Source organism: Hyperoodon ampullatus (assembly GCF_949752795.1).
Source record: "Hyperoodon ampullatus genome assembly, chromosome: 8".
NCBI classification, from domain to species: Eukaryota; Metazoa; Chordata; class Mammalia; order Artiodactyla; family Ziphiidae; genus Hyperoodon; species Hyperoodon ampullatus.
In genome coordinates, this window is record NC_136921.1 from 52455308 (window position 1) to 52469304 (window position 13997).

The window sequence follows — 13997 nt, forward strand, 5'->3', positions numbered from 1 at the left end:
TTGGCAGGCGGACTCTCAACCACTGCGCCACCAGGGAAGCCCCACTGTGAAGTCTTTGAAGGACAGATGTGAAGTGTCATGATATACTCATTGGGGACCTTGGCTGATTATTGTTTCATCTGAAAGGGGCCCTGCCTCTGGATGGCTAGCTAAAAGTGTGGGAGTCTGACCGATAATAGTAATAGCCCACTTAACCCACTTCCTGTGTACCAGGAACTGTGCTTGGAGCTTTGCACAGACATTAATTCATTTACAGATGCACCAGCATACTTAGTGTCTCTGATTTCTATTTTTCAGGTTGAAAATTGGTGTCCTCATTTACCTTGGAGAGCAAAAAACCCCTACGAAGAAGCTGATCGTAATTCATTGGTAAGTGATTTTGGAAACCTCCTACTAGGCTTGTGATTTGAGTATGATGCCAAGTGATACATGTGGAGTCTTCTGCCAGCTGTAATCTGAAATAACGGTAAACCGAAGAACTTCTATCCCCAGCCCTGGGGAAGTCTGAGTGACCAAATCAGTCAACCAGTTAGCATACGTTTATTTATTGAGCAGTTCTCTGAGGGTTCCTACATGATAGGCTACTGATACGAATAACACCTGGTGCCAGACGTGGAGGTGCCCAGTGATTTAATAATGAAGGTGATGGTTGTAAATAATGACTCTGTCAACACTGAAACATAGGCCCATGGAAATTAATAAAGAAGTGGCGATCTCAGCCTGCATGGGTCAGGAGAGCATGTAAAGAGAAGATGACCTTGGAGTCGAATTTAAAGTGATGAATGAGTTTATACCAGGTCAAGGAGAGAAAGATGTCTCTGATGGCAAGGGGAAAGGTGCCTGTACAAGAGCCTGGCATTTTCAGGGAGTAGAACCTGGTTCAGTGGGACAAGGCCATAGGGGTTTGGATGAGCTGGAATGAAGACGAAATGGGAAAGGTAGGTAGGGGCTGTGAAAAGCTTTGTATTAAAAGCTCAAGTCTTTATTCTTCACCCCAGGGATCAACTAATTTTTTTCTATGACAGGGCAGATAGTAAATATTTTCATCTTTGCAGGCCAGATCTCTGTTGCAACTACTCAGTTCTGACCTGTGGCACAGGGCAGCCCTATGCAATGTGTAAATGAGTGGGCGTGACTGTGTTCTGATAAAACTTTACGTAGGAAAAACAGGCAGCGAGGGAGATTTGGTCTAAGAGCCAGAGTTTGCTGAGCCTCACTTAGACCATGGGATTCTTGGGAAACTGTTGAGTCAAGGACATGGTCAGATGAGTTTTAGAATGAACTATGGTAACTGCTGAAAGATGGATTTAGTGAATGTTTTATTTAGATGTTATATGAAAAAAATACTAGTGTTATTATTTTTCTCTGTTATTTCAATTGCTGGTTGCATCCAGCTATCTTAGAAAAATAGTCTTCCTGGGCTTCCCTGGTGGTGCAGTGGTTAAGAGTCAGCCTGCCGATGCAGGGGACATGGGTTCGTGCCCCGATGCGGGAAGATCCCACATGCCGCGGAGCGGCTGGGCCCGTGAGCCATGGCCACTGAGCCTGCGCGTCCAGAGCCTGTGTTCTGCAACGGGAGGGGCCACAACAGTGAGAGGCCCGCGTACCGCAAAAAAAAAAAAAAAAAAAAAAAAAGAAAGAAAAAAGTAGTCTTCCTGACTTTTAAGTTACTTTGGATTGAATTTTTTTTTTTTTTAATTTTTGACTGTGTTGGGTCTTTGCTGCTGCACGTGGGCTTTCTCTAGTTGCGGTGAGCGAGGGCGACTCTTCGTTGTGGTGCGCGGGCTTCTCGTTGCGGTGGCTTCTCTTCTTGCGGAGCATGGGCTCTAGGTGTGTGGGCTTTAGTAGTTGTGGCACACGGGCTTCGGTAGCTGTGGCTCGCGGGCTCTAGAGCGCAGGCTCAGTAGTTGTGGCGCACGGGCTTAGTTGCTCCCGGACCGGGGCTCAAACCCGTGTCCCCTGCATTGGCAGGCGGATTCTTAACCACTGCACCACCAGGGAAGCCCTTTTGGCTTGAATTTGAAATTTTATTCAGTTACTATAGGAAAATGGTATTCCTGGCTTTTAAATTCCTTAGAAAATAATAAACTTTTGTTTGTTTGGATAGGGACAAAACTAGAAGGTGAGCATTTATTTCCCTACTTAACTTTGTGGACAGAATGAGGCTTTTTGGCAGCCTACACAATGGCAGGTAGCCTGTTAAGAATTGACTTCAGTTTTCCCAGGAGTCTGCTACCCTGCAGTAGATCAAGGGGCCAATAAATTCGGGTGCAGAGAATTTCAAGGTGTATCAAGCACATTCACTGTAAAATATGCATTTTTGACGTAGCTCAGGGCTTTGCAAGTCTGTGCTGCCTTTCTCTACTTCTGATTTTTTAATGATGTCCCTTATAGCAGAGCAGCAGTCAAGAGGCCTTTGCCTCAATTTGCAGTCCTGGGAGCTTCAAGCAAAGCTGTTCAGCAGACCAGACTTTTGAAGCCTTGTGTTTAATTGACTATCTCTTTCAAGTTTTCAAATGTCACATCATGAAAACCATTATGCTTTTGGACTTCTTATCTTCTACTCATTTTTATTAAATTTCTGTTTCTAGGCAGAAATTCGTACGGATTTTAATATTCTCTACAGTATGATGAAAAAGCATGAAGAATTCCGATGGATGAGACTACGGATCCGGCGAATGGCTGATGCGTGGATCCAGGCAATCAAGTCCCTGGCAGAGAAGCAGAATCTTGAAAAGAGAAAGCGGAAGAAAGTGAGTTTCTGATTAATTCACTTCAGTTGGATGCCAGTTTTCTTGAAAATTTGATTTTCGTGGAGATAAGACTAAGAGAAATGTCATGTCTCAAATGATATTCCCTCAGGGTGAATCTGTGCAGTCTCTTCTTGTACAGCCATTTTTTGGGCTGTCCTTTTCCCCGATTACAATAATTATACTTATCAGGAACTGGCACACGTGTTTCTTGGGTGAAGCCAGGCAGAATATCTGCTTGTAAGATTTTGCTATGAACCCTCTGACTCTGTCTCAGTGGCATCAGGAAATTTAATTCTCTCTTCTTTACCTGAATACAATCTTGAAGAACTTCCTGTTTTACATCATCATGACAATTTCATATTCTTGGTATTTGTCAGCTCTGGGATTTGGGCAACTAACTGGTGAGTTTCATTGCTGTTCTGTTTGGTGGTGCTTCTGCTTATGTTCCTGAGAGAGAGAGATACTATAAATTAAACTTGAGCCAATTTGTTTTGAAGTTCATGAGGAGATGCTGGGGAAACCTCTGTAATATCCCTGAGCATGAAGATCTTATACCCTATTAGTTATACATCAAGTGGCCATGACTTTAGATTAACTATTCTGATGAAGAATAAACAAGAAAAGTAAACAATCTGTTCCCATATCTAAAAATAAATGAAAAATGAGTTTAGTATTCCTAATTTGACTAATTTGATACCTTTGGGGCAAAAATACAGATACACTTGCAGAACCCCAAGTCACAGTTTAATGAGTCAGTTTTGCTTAGATCCCTTGAGTTTATGAGACAGCAGGACCAGACATCCTGGCATCAAATAGTCCTCCAGGAAAGAGTATGTGGTCATAGATCCAGGTGAGCTATGAAAAGAAAGAGTAATTTCTATATAATCCTCTGCAGTTATCTCCAGGATATATTGTTATGTGAAGACATGGTAGGTGGAGAATAGTGAACATTATTTTTAAAAGGAAGAAGGAATTTATCTATATATCTGTATCTATACCTACATGTGTACCTATAGATATATACAAATACACACACATATATACACATATATAATGTATATATGATATACATATATGCTTCTTGCTCAGATTTTTTGAATGGAATAGCAAAGCATGCAATTAAAAATAAGGAGATGGATGGTGGTAATGGTTGCACGACAGTGTGAATGTACTTAATGCCACTGAACTGTACACTTAAAAATGGTTAAAATGGTAAAGCTTATGTATGTTTTACCACAATTAAAAAAAGTCTAATAAGGGGAGTCAGGGGGTAGTGTGGAGGCAACAAATATAGAAACTAGACTTCTCTGAATATATCTTGATTTGTAGATTTGACACTGGAATCATTTTACTTAAGTGTAAAACAAATTACAAAAAAAAATCATAAGGAAAAAATAAAGCAAATGAACTGACCACGTGTCCACTTTTACTCTAAGCACACAGAGAAGGGCTATTCTTAGTGACTTCAGAGCACAGTACTTTGAACGTTTCTGATGGGATATCACAAATGATTAAAAAAAACTGCAAAAATATCTTAAAACAATTTTTCTAATCCTGTAAGAGGTGGTGGTGTTGGTATTCTCCTTCCGAATCCATTATGTGTATTGGAATAAAGCAAATTAGCAATTACGTTAGTGTCCTGGAGAAGTGGAATTTTCAATGTGGGAGAGAGGAAGTAACAGATGTGAGATGGATAATGTTATAAAAATGGATAAAGCTGCTGTAATCCTGGGTTTGAATTGGAAAAACCAGTGTGAACTCATGATTATTTTTATCCTCGAGGAAAAATAAATTTTCTAGCTATGTCCACTGAAAAGGCCTATAAACAGTGATCATCTAGAGTATGCTAGGCACCAGACTTTGATCTTTAAATACCATTTTCACTAAATGGTCTAAAAGCTTCTTGGAAAAGTGGCTGATTAAGGCCTGAGACAGACGTTGTACAAGATGAGCTTGGAACGCCTTGTCGTGTCAGAGAGCAAAGAAACTATCAAAGACTACTAGGATTTTGTCAAAGAACTTAGAAGCCAACTTTAATAGTCTCCCATTGCCCAAGATGGCACAATTTGGTAATCAGTAAGAATAATAACTGCGATTAATGAAACACATCAAATATACTTATATTCATGATTTTATGATGATATATATATATATTTAAAATCCTCATTGGTCATTATTAGAGTACGCTAAAGAACAAATTAGTTATTTTGAAAACTGTTAAGTAAAAGGAAAGAATCAAGTATTTACCAGGTTTTTTCTATGTAAGCTGTCCTTTGTGAGGGGTAGTTTCTCTTTATAGAAGTATTACAGCTAATAAATGCAGAAGGAATGATAGAATATCACCATTTGCAACCCCTAATGGATTATTGCATCTAGTTAGTGATCATCAGTAGCTGCTAACATCACAAAACAGAAACACCCAGATTTTGTTCTCACCACTGGAAGTACACGGCACCACCTGTGAAGTAGTATTGCCCCAAAAATCAAATACAAATTTGATCATGGCTGCAAATCTGATTACTAATTTACCATAAACACAAGGGACAGAAGAATCTGTTACACAGTCAGCAAAATCTAGAGTGTGAGACACTCTGTTGGAAATACAACCCAATTTCTTTGACAAATAAATTACAAGCCTCTATCCCCCCAAAAAAGGATAATCGGGCACCACTGTAGGTTAAAGAAGAGATGTATGACGCATTACAATTTGTGCACTTTGACTTCTGACTCAACCAACTGCTCTTGAAAAAAATAAGTGACAATTGAGCAAGTGTATAGACTAACTGGATATTGGATGATACTAAGGATTTAATAGCTATGTTAGGGGCATTGGGGTGATGTTAACGGTTATGTTTTTTAAGTGAAAGTTTGTTTCTTTTAGAAATTCCAACTGAACTCTTTACAAATGAAAGGTTGGGCTGTCTAGGATTTGCTTCAAGATAAGCTAGAAGGGTTGGGAGAAAGTGAGGGATGTACATTAAATAAGACTTGTTAGGAGTTAATCATTGTTGAAGTTAATAATTGTTGAGTCCAGTGGAATTGACTATATTGTCATGTCTACTTTTGTTAGTGTTTGAAATTTTCCGTGTTAAAAGCTTAAAGATATTCCAGCTGTGGAAAAAAAGCCCAATATAGTTAAAAGATATTGTATTGTCCTACTTGATTCCCCTTTAATTCCGATTTTCCAAATGTACCCCACTTTTGGAAAATAGGATTATCTGTCCCTACCTCATACTCATAGCCATACCAAATTCAGTAATGACTTTATTTCTCTAAGAAAACAATGAAAAATCATTTCCTTCCTTTCTCTGTACCTTCTAGAAAAATTGTTTACCCCATGTTGAGATTTCATTAGAACGTAAACATGACTTTGGAATTGGTGGTGGCTTTTTGGTAGGTTACTGTGGAGTTTGTACTTTGTCCGACGGGAATCAGTATGTGCCTCTTCTTTTTTTTGTTGTTTTTTGTTTTTTCAGGTCCTTGTTCACCTGGGCCTCCTGACTAAGGAATCTGGATTTAAGATTGCAGAGACAGCTTTCAGTGGTGGCCCTCTTGGTGAATTAGTTCAGTGGAGTGATTTAATTACATCTCTGTACTTACTGGGCCATGACATTAGGATTTCAGCTTCACTGGCGGAGCTCAAGGAGTAAGGAGATTATTTTTCAATTTTAAAATCAGAATACAAAAAAGAAATTGTAAACTCTTAAAGCCCTCTATTGGTGTGTAATTTCTTGTGGAGGAAAATGAAAGTGATAATTCACGAAACAGGAGATAAGAAGATTATTTTCAGAAGCTAAATACATACACTGTGAAAAGGCTAATATGTTTTCATTGTAGCTGCAGGCTCCAGAGGCTTGATAAATGAATGCCAGAAAATTCAAACTAAGGAGCTTATTCTTTGCTGTTACAGGTGCTTCCAGCATCTGCAGCAGGAAACATGATTGACTTTCCTAATTCCCTGTCTCTTGCTGAAACTCATACCCTTCCCTACTCAACAGCAAGCTTTCTAAATCTTCAAACAGGGCAGGTTCCTGTTTGCAATTTAATTTGGATAGAATGAGTTTCTTGAAAGCCCTGATCCAATCCTATTTCAGTTAGCCCACTTTCAACTCTGCCTGGGTTTTTTGGTTTCACTGAAATGTGCTTCTAGCTCAAGCCCTCTCTTAATCCCTTTTAGATTGACATGACTGGCTAAACAGAAATGCTTAGAGCCCCTTCCCTCCTTTTTGGATAACTGCCCATGGAGACTCTCTATCCAACAGCCAAGTTAACATCTAGCAATATGTCAACTGTTCCAAGAGAAATGGCTTGAAGGAACATTCTAGAAATGGAAGAGGTGTTAAGACAATGTATGTCTCACCCTGCTCCAACTTTATTGTCTAAAACATTGATGCCCAGAGAGGTCACTTGTGTTAAGTCTGAGGTCCACATCGGATTAGATGCAGTATTGGGATGAAAGCAGTAATATCCGTAAAATAATGTCAGCTCTCTTTTGTTAAATGATTTCCATACACTGAAACCATGAGCTGGGCTTTAGTTACAGTGGTAGTATCAACAGTTATGACAACCATAACACTGATGATGCCTATTAAGAGCTAACATTTGGGGGTTTTCCCTGGTGGTCCAGTGGATAAGATTCCACGCCTCCAACGCAGGGGACCCAGCTTCACTCCCTGGTCAGGGAACTAGAACCCGCATGCATGCTACAACTAAGAGTCTGCATGCCACAACTAAGGATCCTGCATGCTTCAACGAAGATCCCGTGTGCTGCAACTAAGACCCACAGCAGCCAAAATAAATAAATATTAAAAAAAAAAAAAAGCTAACATTTGTTGAGTGCTTCCCGTGCACCAGTTACTAAGTGTTTTACATGTTTTATATTATTTAGTTCTTAGTGCAGACCTGGAAGTAGGCACTGTTGCTTTCTGCATTTTAAAGATGAGGAAACTGAGATTCAAACCAAAAAAGATTTCCTCAAAGTCCCATGGAGAGTACGTGGAAGAGCCAGGATTTGAGCCCTCTGTCTGTCTGACCTCAAAGCCTGTGTTCTTGACCACCGAACCCCAGTGCTCCCTTCAGAACTTGATAAACCTGAGGTCTTCTGAGCCCTTCACCACTTTTGTCCCTTTAACAGCTACCTCCTGTTGCCTTCCTCCTGCTTCTTTTAAAACACACTGGGGAACACAGCGTATGAAGTGGGTGCCTTCATACATTGAGCGTTCATTCCTTCAGTGTTCTCTGTGGGTTGCTTCTTGGTACGGGACATACAGAGATGACCAGTGTGTGGCCAAGGAGATGCCAACCTTTTGATAATTACCACTAATACGTTGCACAATATTGACACTAATTGCAATGTGATTAGTTCTAATTGAGGTGAGGATGCTCAGCAAAGGGAGTGCAGAATCTGTGAATATTGCTCACCACTGTGTATTGAGCACCTAGAACAGTGCCTGGCACACAGTGGGTGCCCATAACTATTTACTGAACAAATGAGTGAAGGGATGAATGAATGGGGGGGTGAAGAAATGGAGTACAATGGGAGCTCTGGGGATAGGCGCTCCCCAGGGAGCTCTGAAAAGACATATTAGGGATCTACCAGGCAGAGACTTAATTTGCTGGTCAAGAAGATTATGGAGGTCTTTAAGCCATGGTGACAGGGCCAGATGTGTTTTATTTGAGTAGATACTTGTGGAAGCAACATGGAGCAGTGGTTCCTAAACATGCCTGTACATTAGAATCACCTGGGGATCTTTTTAGGCTCCCTAAGCCCAGACCATATCCCAGACTAATTAAATGACAACCTATGGGGGTAGGACTCAGGCATAAGTATCTGTTGATGCTTCCAGGTGATTCCAAAGTGCAGGCAGGTTTGGGAACCACTGAATACAGGGTGGACCAGGAGTTAGCAACGATGGCTGAGCAGGCCAAATGCAGTCCTGTGCGTTTTTTGTTAATCAAGCATCACGGGCCCAAAGCCACACCCGTGGCTGCTTTCCTTCTCCAAGAGCAGAGCTGAATAGCTGTGACAGAGAATGTGTGGCCTGCAGAGATGCAAGTGTTTAGTACCTGGGCCTTTACAGAAAAAAATTTTCAAATCGTTGGGAAGAAATTGGTTATATGGAACTTACCTCTTTCAGAAACCCAGTGGAGAAAAGGGTGCCTGGAGCAGTGTCAGTATGGAGCTCTAGGGCAGAGGCCTGTTGATGACTCTTGCCCTTTGGAGTAGGGTGTCCATAATCTGGTGAAGGACTGTTACGGGGTGTGAGCAGGGGTACAAAGACCAATGATGACTGATTTCTGGGTGAATGGCAGTATGGGTAGCACTTATTTGCCCCACCCATGTGAAATTGATGTACGATCAAGCATGTTGGCTCAGTGCAAGGGTGGGTTTGGATGGGTGGGTGGATGGAAGGGAGGATAATGAAAAAGTATAAACCATAGTGCCAGTTCTGTGTTACTGTCTAGTCAGAAGGAAAAATTAGACATAAAAGAAATTTGCAAACAGTACAGGACAGTACAGAAAGAAGTTTATATTGTAGAGGCTAGAAATGGAAGACATTTAGTAGGTCAGTAAGGGCTGTATGATAAGAACAGTCTCTTTGGGAGATACTAATAGGTACTGAGTAGTATACATAGGTACTTTCCACTGAATACCTAATTTAACTACCTGAAGAATTCCTGAGAGGTTGCTGTCCTGCCATCTTCTCTGTATCCAGTCCTGGGGGGCGGGTGTGTGTGTGTGTGTTTTAAATGAGGAAAGATTCAGAGAAGTAACTTTCTAAGATCTCACAGCTGCTAGACAGTGGAGTGTGATTTAATTAGTCTGGGATATGGTCTGGGCTTGGGAAGTTGGAAAAGATCCCCAGGTGATTCTAATGTGCAGGCATGTTTGGGAACCACTGCTCCATGTTGCTTCCACAAGTGTCTACTCAAATGAAACACATCTGGCCCTGTCACCAGTACTTAAAGACCTCCCTAATCTTCTTGACCAGCAAATTAAATGGAGACAGATTGAGACCCAGATCTCCCTTGGTTTCCAAGGCTATGTTTGTATACAACCATTTGCTTTTGCAAGAGTCAGAATTGAGGCTTTGGATGGACTTGATGAGTGGGCAGAACTTGGATAGGCAGCTGATTGGGAAGGGCCATGCCATCCTCCCCGATAAGGATTCTTGGGATGTTTATTTACCTATTTAAAGTTGCTAAGTGCAGTACCTTGCAGTAAATTGTATTTTTTTTTTCCTCTCTTCTGTCCTTTCTCTAGAATAATGAAGAAGGTTGTAGGAAACCGATCTGGCTGCCCAACTGTAGGAGACAGAATTGTTGAGCTCATTTATATTGATATTGTAGGACTCGCTCAATTCAAGAAAACTCTTGGACCATCCTGGGTTCATTACCAGTAAGTGCTACATACTGTTCTTAAGTTTTTAGAGCTTTTTATTTCTTTAACAAGGGTTACATGGTTGCTGGTAGAAAAAGCTTATCAAATATTATCTTTTTTTTCTTTTTTCTATAATTGTCTCTATTTTTAACATCTTTATTGGAGTATAATTGCTTTACAACAGTGTATTAGTTTCTGCTGTATAACAAAGTGAAAGAGCTATACATATACATATATCCCCATATCTCCTCCCTCTTGTGTCTCCCTCCCACCCTCCCTATCCCACCCATCTAGGTGGTCACAAAGCATGGAGCTGATCCCCCTGTGCTATGTGGCTGCTTCCCTGTGTAGAGTGTTTCTCATTCCTAATTGAAGTTCAGATTCTCCTCGGTGCATTTTGACTTTCAAGTGCTATTCATTATTTTCATTGATTTCTTTTAAAAATAGAAAACAAGTATCTAACCTCCTTTTTACCTTCCCTAACACTTAGCTTGCCTCTGTCAGTCTGCCTACACTAATCTCATCTGTTTAATCAAATAATGATTTTGATAAACTATTGACAGGGTCATTTCTTGTGTTCCTTAGGTTTGAGTTGATGACTTATTTCTCTGTCCCTTTCCCCCATCGGTGTTCTTGTCATTCTTAGAAGAGAAATCTGGGTGTAGCTTGTCTGAATGCTAGGGTCTTGTACTTCTAAAGACAAGCCTCATGCTTAGCATCACCAGAGTGCATATGTTACTCTGTGTACAGTTGCTTAGCATCACCAGAGTGCATGTGTTACTCTGTGTACAGTTTTTATTAGTAGAAGATCTCACTGTTTCCCTCTTGTGGGTTGGAGACCATGATTTAGTATTTGAAACCATTTTACATGGTACACAAGCATGAAACTAAATAACATTGAATTATATAATGAAGTTTTTTAATTTTTTCAATTTCCTTTCAATCTTCCTAAAAAAGGCTTGGTTTGATACTACTGTATCTCCAACACTACTTTTAACACTTGCATGAGAGTAGCTGTAAGTCTCAGTGTTCAGCAGGCAAAAAAAATACCTAGTTTGAGTTTAGTAATTCTTATTAAAGAAGAGTAATATGCAGGATTGATCAAGATGGCGCCCAGTAGGATGATGTGGGACTCGCCTCCCCCTATGTACACATCCAGAATACATCTAACTGTGGAACAATTCTCATTGAAAACCAACTGGAAACTGGCAGAAAGACTCCTGTACAACCAAGACCGTAAGAAAGATTCACATGTAATCGGGTAGGAAGGGAAGAAAAGGGATCAGGTAGGGACCCCTGGGAAGGAGACTCAGAGAAAAAGGGAGATTGCACAAGTGGACCTGCCCTGGGAAGTGAGCGGTGAGAGCCACAGATTGGGCACCTGAGTCGTGGGGTTCTACACAGGGGAAACAAGCCCCCTTGTTAGGTTGGAGGACCACTGGCACCAACAGGAGAGCTGTGGAAGGCCTAGACCCTGCTTGTGAGGAGCATGTGTGCCCTGGCTTGCCCCCGAGGCAGGGCAGAGAGGATGGACAGAGGTTTCCTGCAACTGCCTCAGCACGTGCCAGCCCTAGCCCAGCAAATGCTCTAGCCCCACTTACTCCATGTCACAAGATGGCACTGGAGCTGGGGTGGTCACAACGAGAGAGAAGACTGTGGGACACAGAGGTGACCTGGTCCCAGGATGGAGCCTGGGCAGTGGGGGAGGCAGTGGCCATTGTTGGCACTTACTCAAGCAGTGCATCAGAAGCAGCCCAGACCTCTGACGGCGGCCACTCAACCACAACTCGCCCTCCGATACATGCTGAGAGGTCACGCAGGCTCCATCTGCCAAGGGTGCCGCAGCAAGGCAGGGGTGGAGGAGATTGGGGGCGATGAATGATTGTGAGGGGCAAAAGGGTACTTGGACCCAAGGCTGCATCTGAGCAGAGCGAGGGAAACAATTGTTGGTGCCTGTACAGACAGTGCACTGAAGACAGCTCAGATCTCTGTGGTCAAGCTACACAAGCTGAGAGCCTGCATCCTCTGCCCTTGCTTCAGCACTCCCTCGTCCTCTGGGGTAAGGGTCCCAGTGCTGGGAGAAGGGAAAGCACACACTTAAAGGAACAGAGCCAGCTCGGGCCTGAACCTCAGGGCTTCTACTTCAGCAACTTGGCATCAGACTCCATGATAGGGAGGTGATGGCCACCTAGCAGAGAGGAAGCCCCACCTCACACCCGCCTTCAGTTCTGGCCCCTTCATCTCCAGCCCCACCTATACCAAGGTGATAGCTGCCAGCACACCCTGAGGAAAGGGTAACTTGCATTCACATCAAATCCAGCTCTTCCACCAAAGGCACTGGGCACACGCAGTCTGTATGGGGTACTCCCATGTAAGAACACCCCTTCAGGACTGCGGTAGGTAACTTTTTTACCTAAATTCATAGAGGCAGAGAAAGTTTAGCAAAATGAAAAGGCAGAGGAACTGGTCTCAATTGAAAGAACAGGAGAAAAACCCTGAAAAAATAATGAAACAGAAATAAACAAATTACTGGATAAAGAATTCAAAGCTTTGGTAATAAGAATGTTAACTGAACTAGAGTAAAGAGTAGATGAACACAGTTAGAGCTTTAACCAGGAACTAGAAAGTATAAAAAAGACCCGACAAAAATGAAGAATTCAATAAGTGAAAAAAAAAAAAAAAAAGACACACTAGAAGGGATGAAAATAGACTAAGTGATATAGAAGTACACCTAAGTCGTCTGGAAGATAGAATAATGGAAATTGCCCAATCAGAGCAGCAAAAAGAAAAACAAATTTTTAAAAATGAGAACAGTTTAAGGGATCTCTGGGATTACTTCAGTCTACCAACATTCACATTGTAGGTGTCTCAGAGAGGGAGAGACAAGGAGATCTAAAATGTATTTGAGGAAATTATGGCTGAAAACATTCCAAATCTGAAGAAGGAAACAGATATCCAAGTACAGGAAGCACAGAGGGTCCCAGTCAGGATGAACCCAAACAGACCCACATCAAGACATATCATAATTAAAATGACAAAAGTTAAAGAGAGAATTCTAAAGGCAGCAAGAGAAAAATAAGTCATACAGTGGAACCCCATAAGGCTATCTGCTGATTTTTCTGCAGAAACTTTGCAAGCCAGAAAGGAGTGGCATGATATATCCAAAGTGCTGAAAGGGAAGAACCTGCAACCTAGGATATGCTACCCAACAAGATTATCACTTAGAATAGGAGTGATAAAGAACTCAGACAAGCAAAAACTAAGAGTTCATCAATACTGAACCAACCCTAAAAGAAATGTTAAAAGATCTTCGCTAAGTGGAAAAGAAGTAAGAATCTATAGGAAAGGGAAAATCCCACTGGGAAAGCCACATATATAGTAAGGACTGAAGATCAACCAGTTAAATAAGCCAGTATGAAGATTAAAAGACAAGAAAATTATAAAAGCAACTATAGCTATAATAAACAATAAGGGGAGAAGCATGAAGATTAAAATATGACATCAAAAACACAAAATGTGGCGGAGGGGAGTAAAAAATACAGATCTTTTAGAATGAGTTTGAACTTAAATGAATACCAATTTAAAACAAGTAGATATAGTTACAGGTCAACATAGAACCCCATGGCAATCACAAATCCAAAACCTACAATAGATACACAAAACATATAAAGAAGCATACTACTAAAGAAAGTCATCAAACCACAAGGGAAGAAACAAAAAGAAGAAGAAATGAACAGAGAACTACGAAAAAACAACCAGAAAACAAGTAATAAAATGGCAGTCAGTACGTATCTATCAATAATTACTTTAAATGTCACTGAACTAAATGCTCCAATCAAAACACAGAGCGTGGCTGATTGGAT

The 13997-nt window shown here is 41.2% G+C and overlaps 1 protein-coding gene across 1 annotated transcript in view; it reads left to right on the forward strand.

Annotated features, from left to right (window-relative positions):
• The window catches only part of MGAT5 (alpha-1,6-mannosylglycoprotein 6-beta-N-acetylglucosaminyltransferase), a gene marked incomplete at both ends in the record, with an annotated part of 228820 nt that overhangs the window by 88050 nt on the left and 126773 nt on the right, over positions 1–13997 (forward strand). Inside the window, 4 exons of the mRNA XM_079710109.1 lie at positions 298–369; positions 2592–2753; positions 6230–6399; positions 10018–10152. Of these exons, the coding sequence (XP_079566235.1) occupies positions 298–369; positions 2592–2753; positions 6230–6399; positions 10018–10152 (539 nt within the window). The remainder of the gene's footprint in view (positions 1–297; positions 370–2591; positions 2754–6229; positions 6400–10017; positions 10153–13997) is intronic.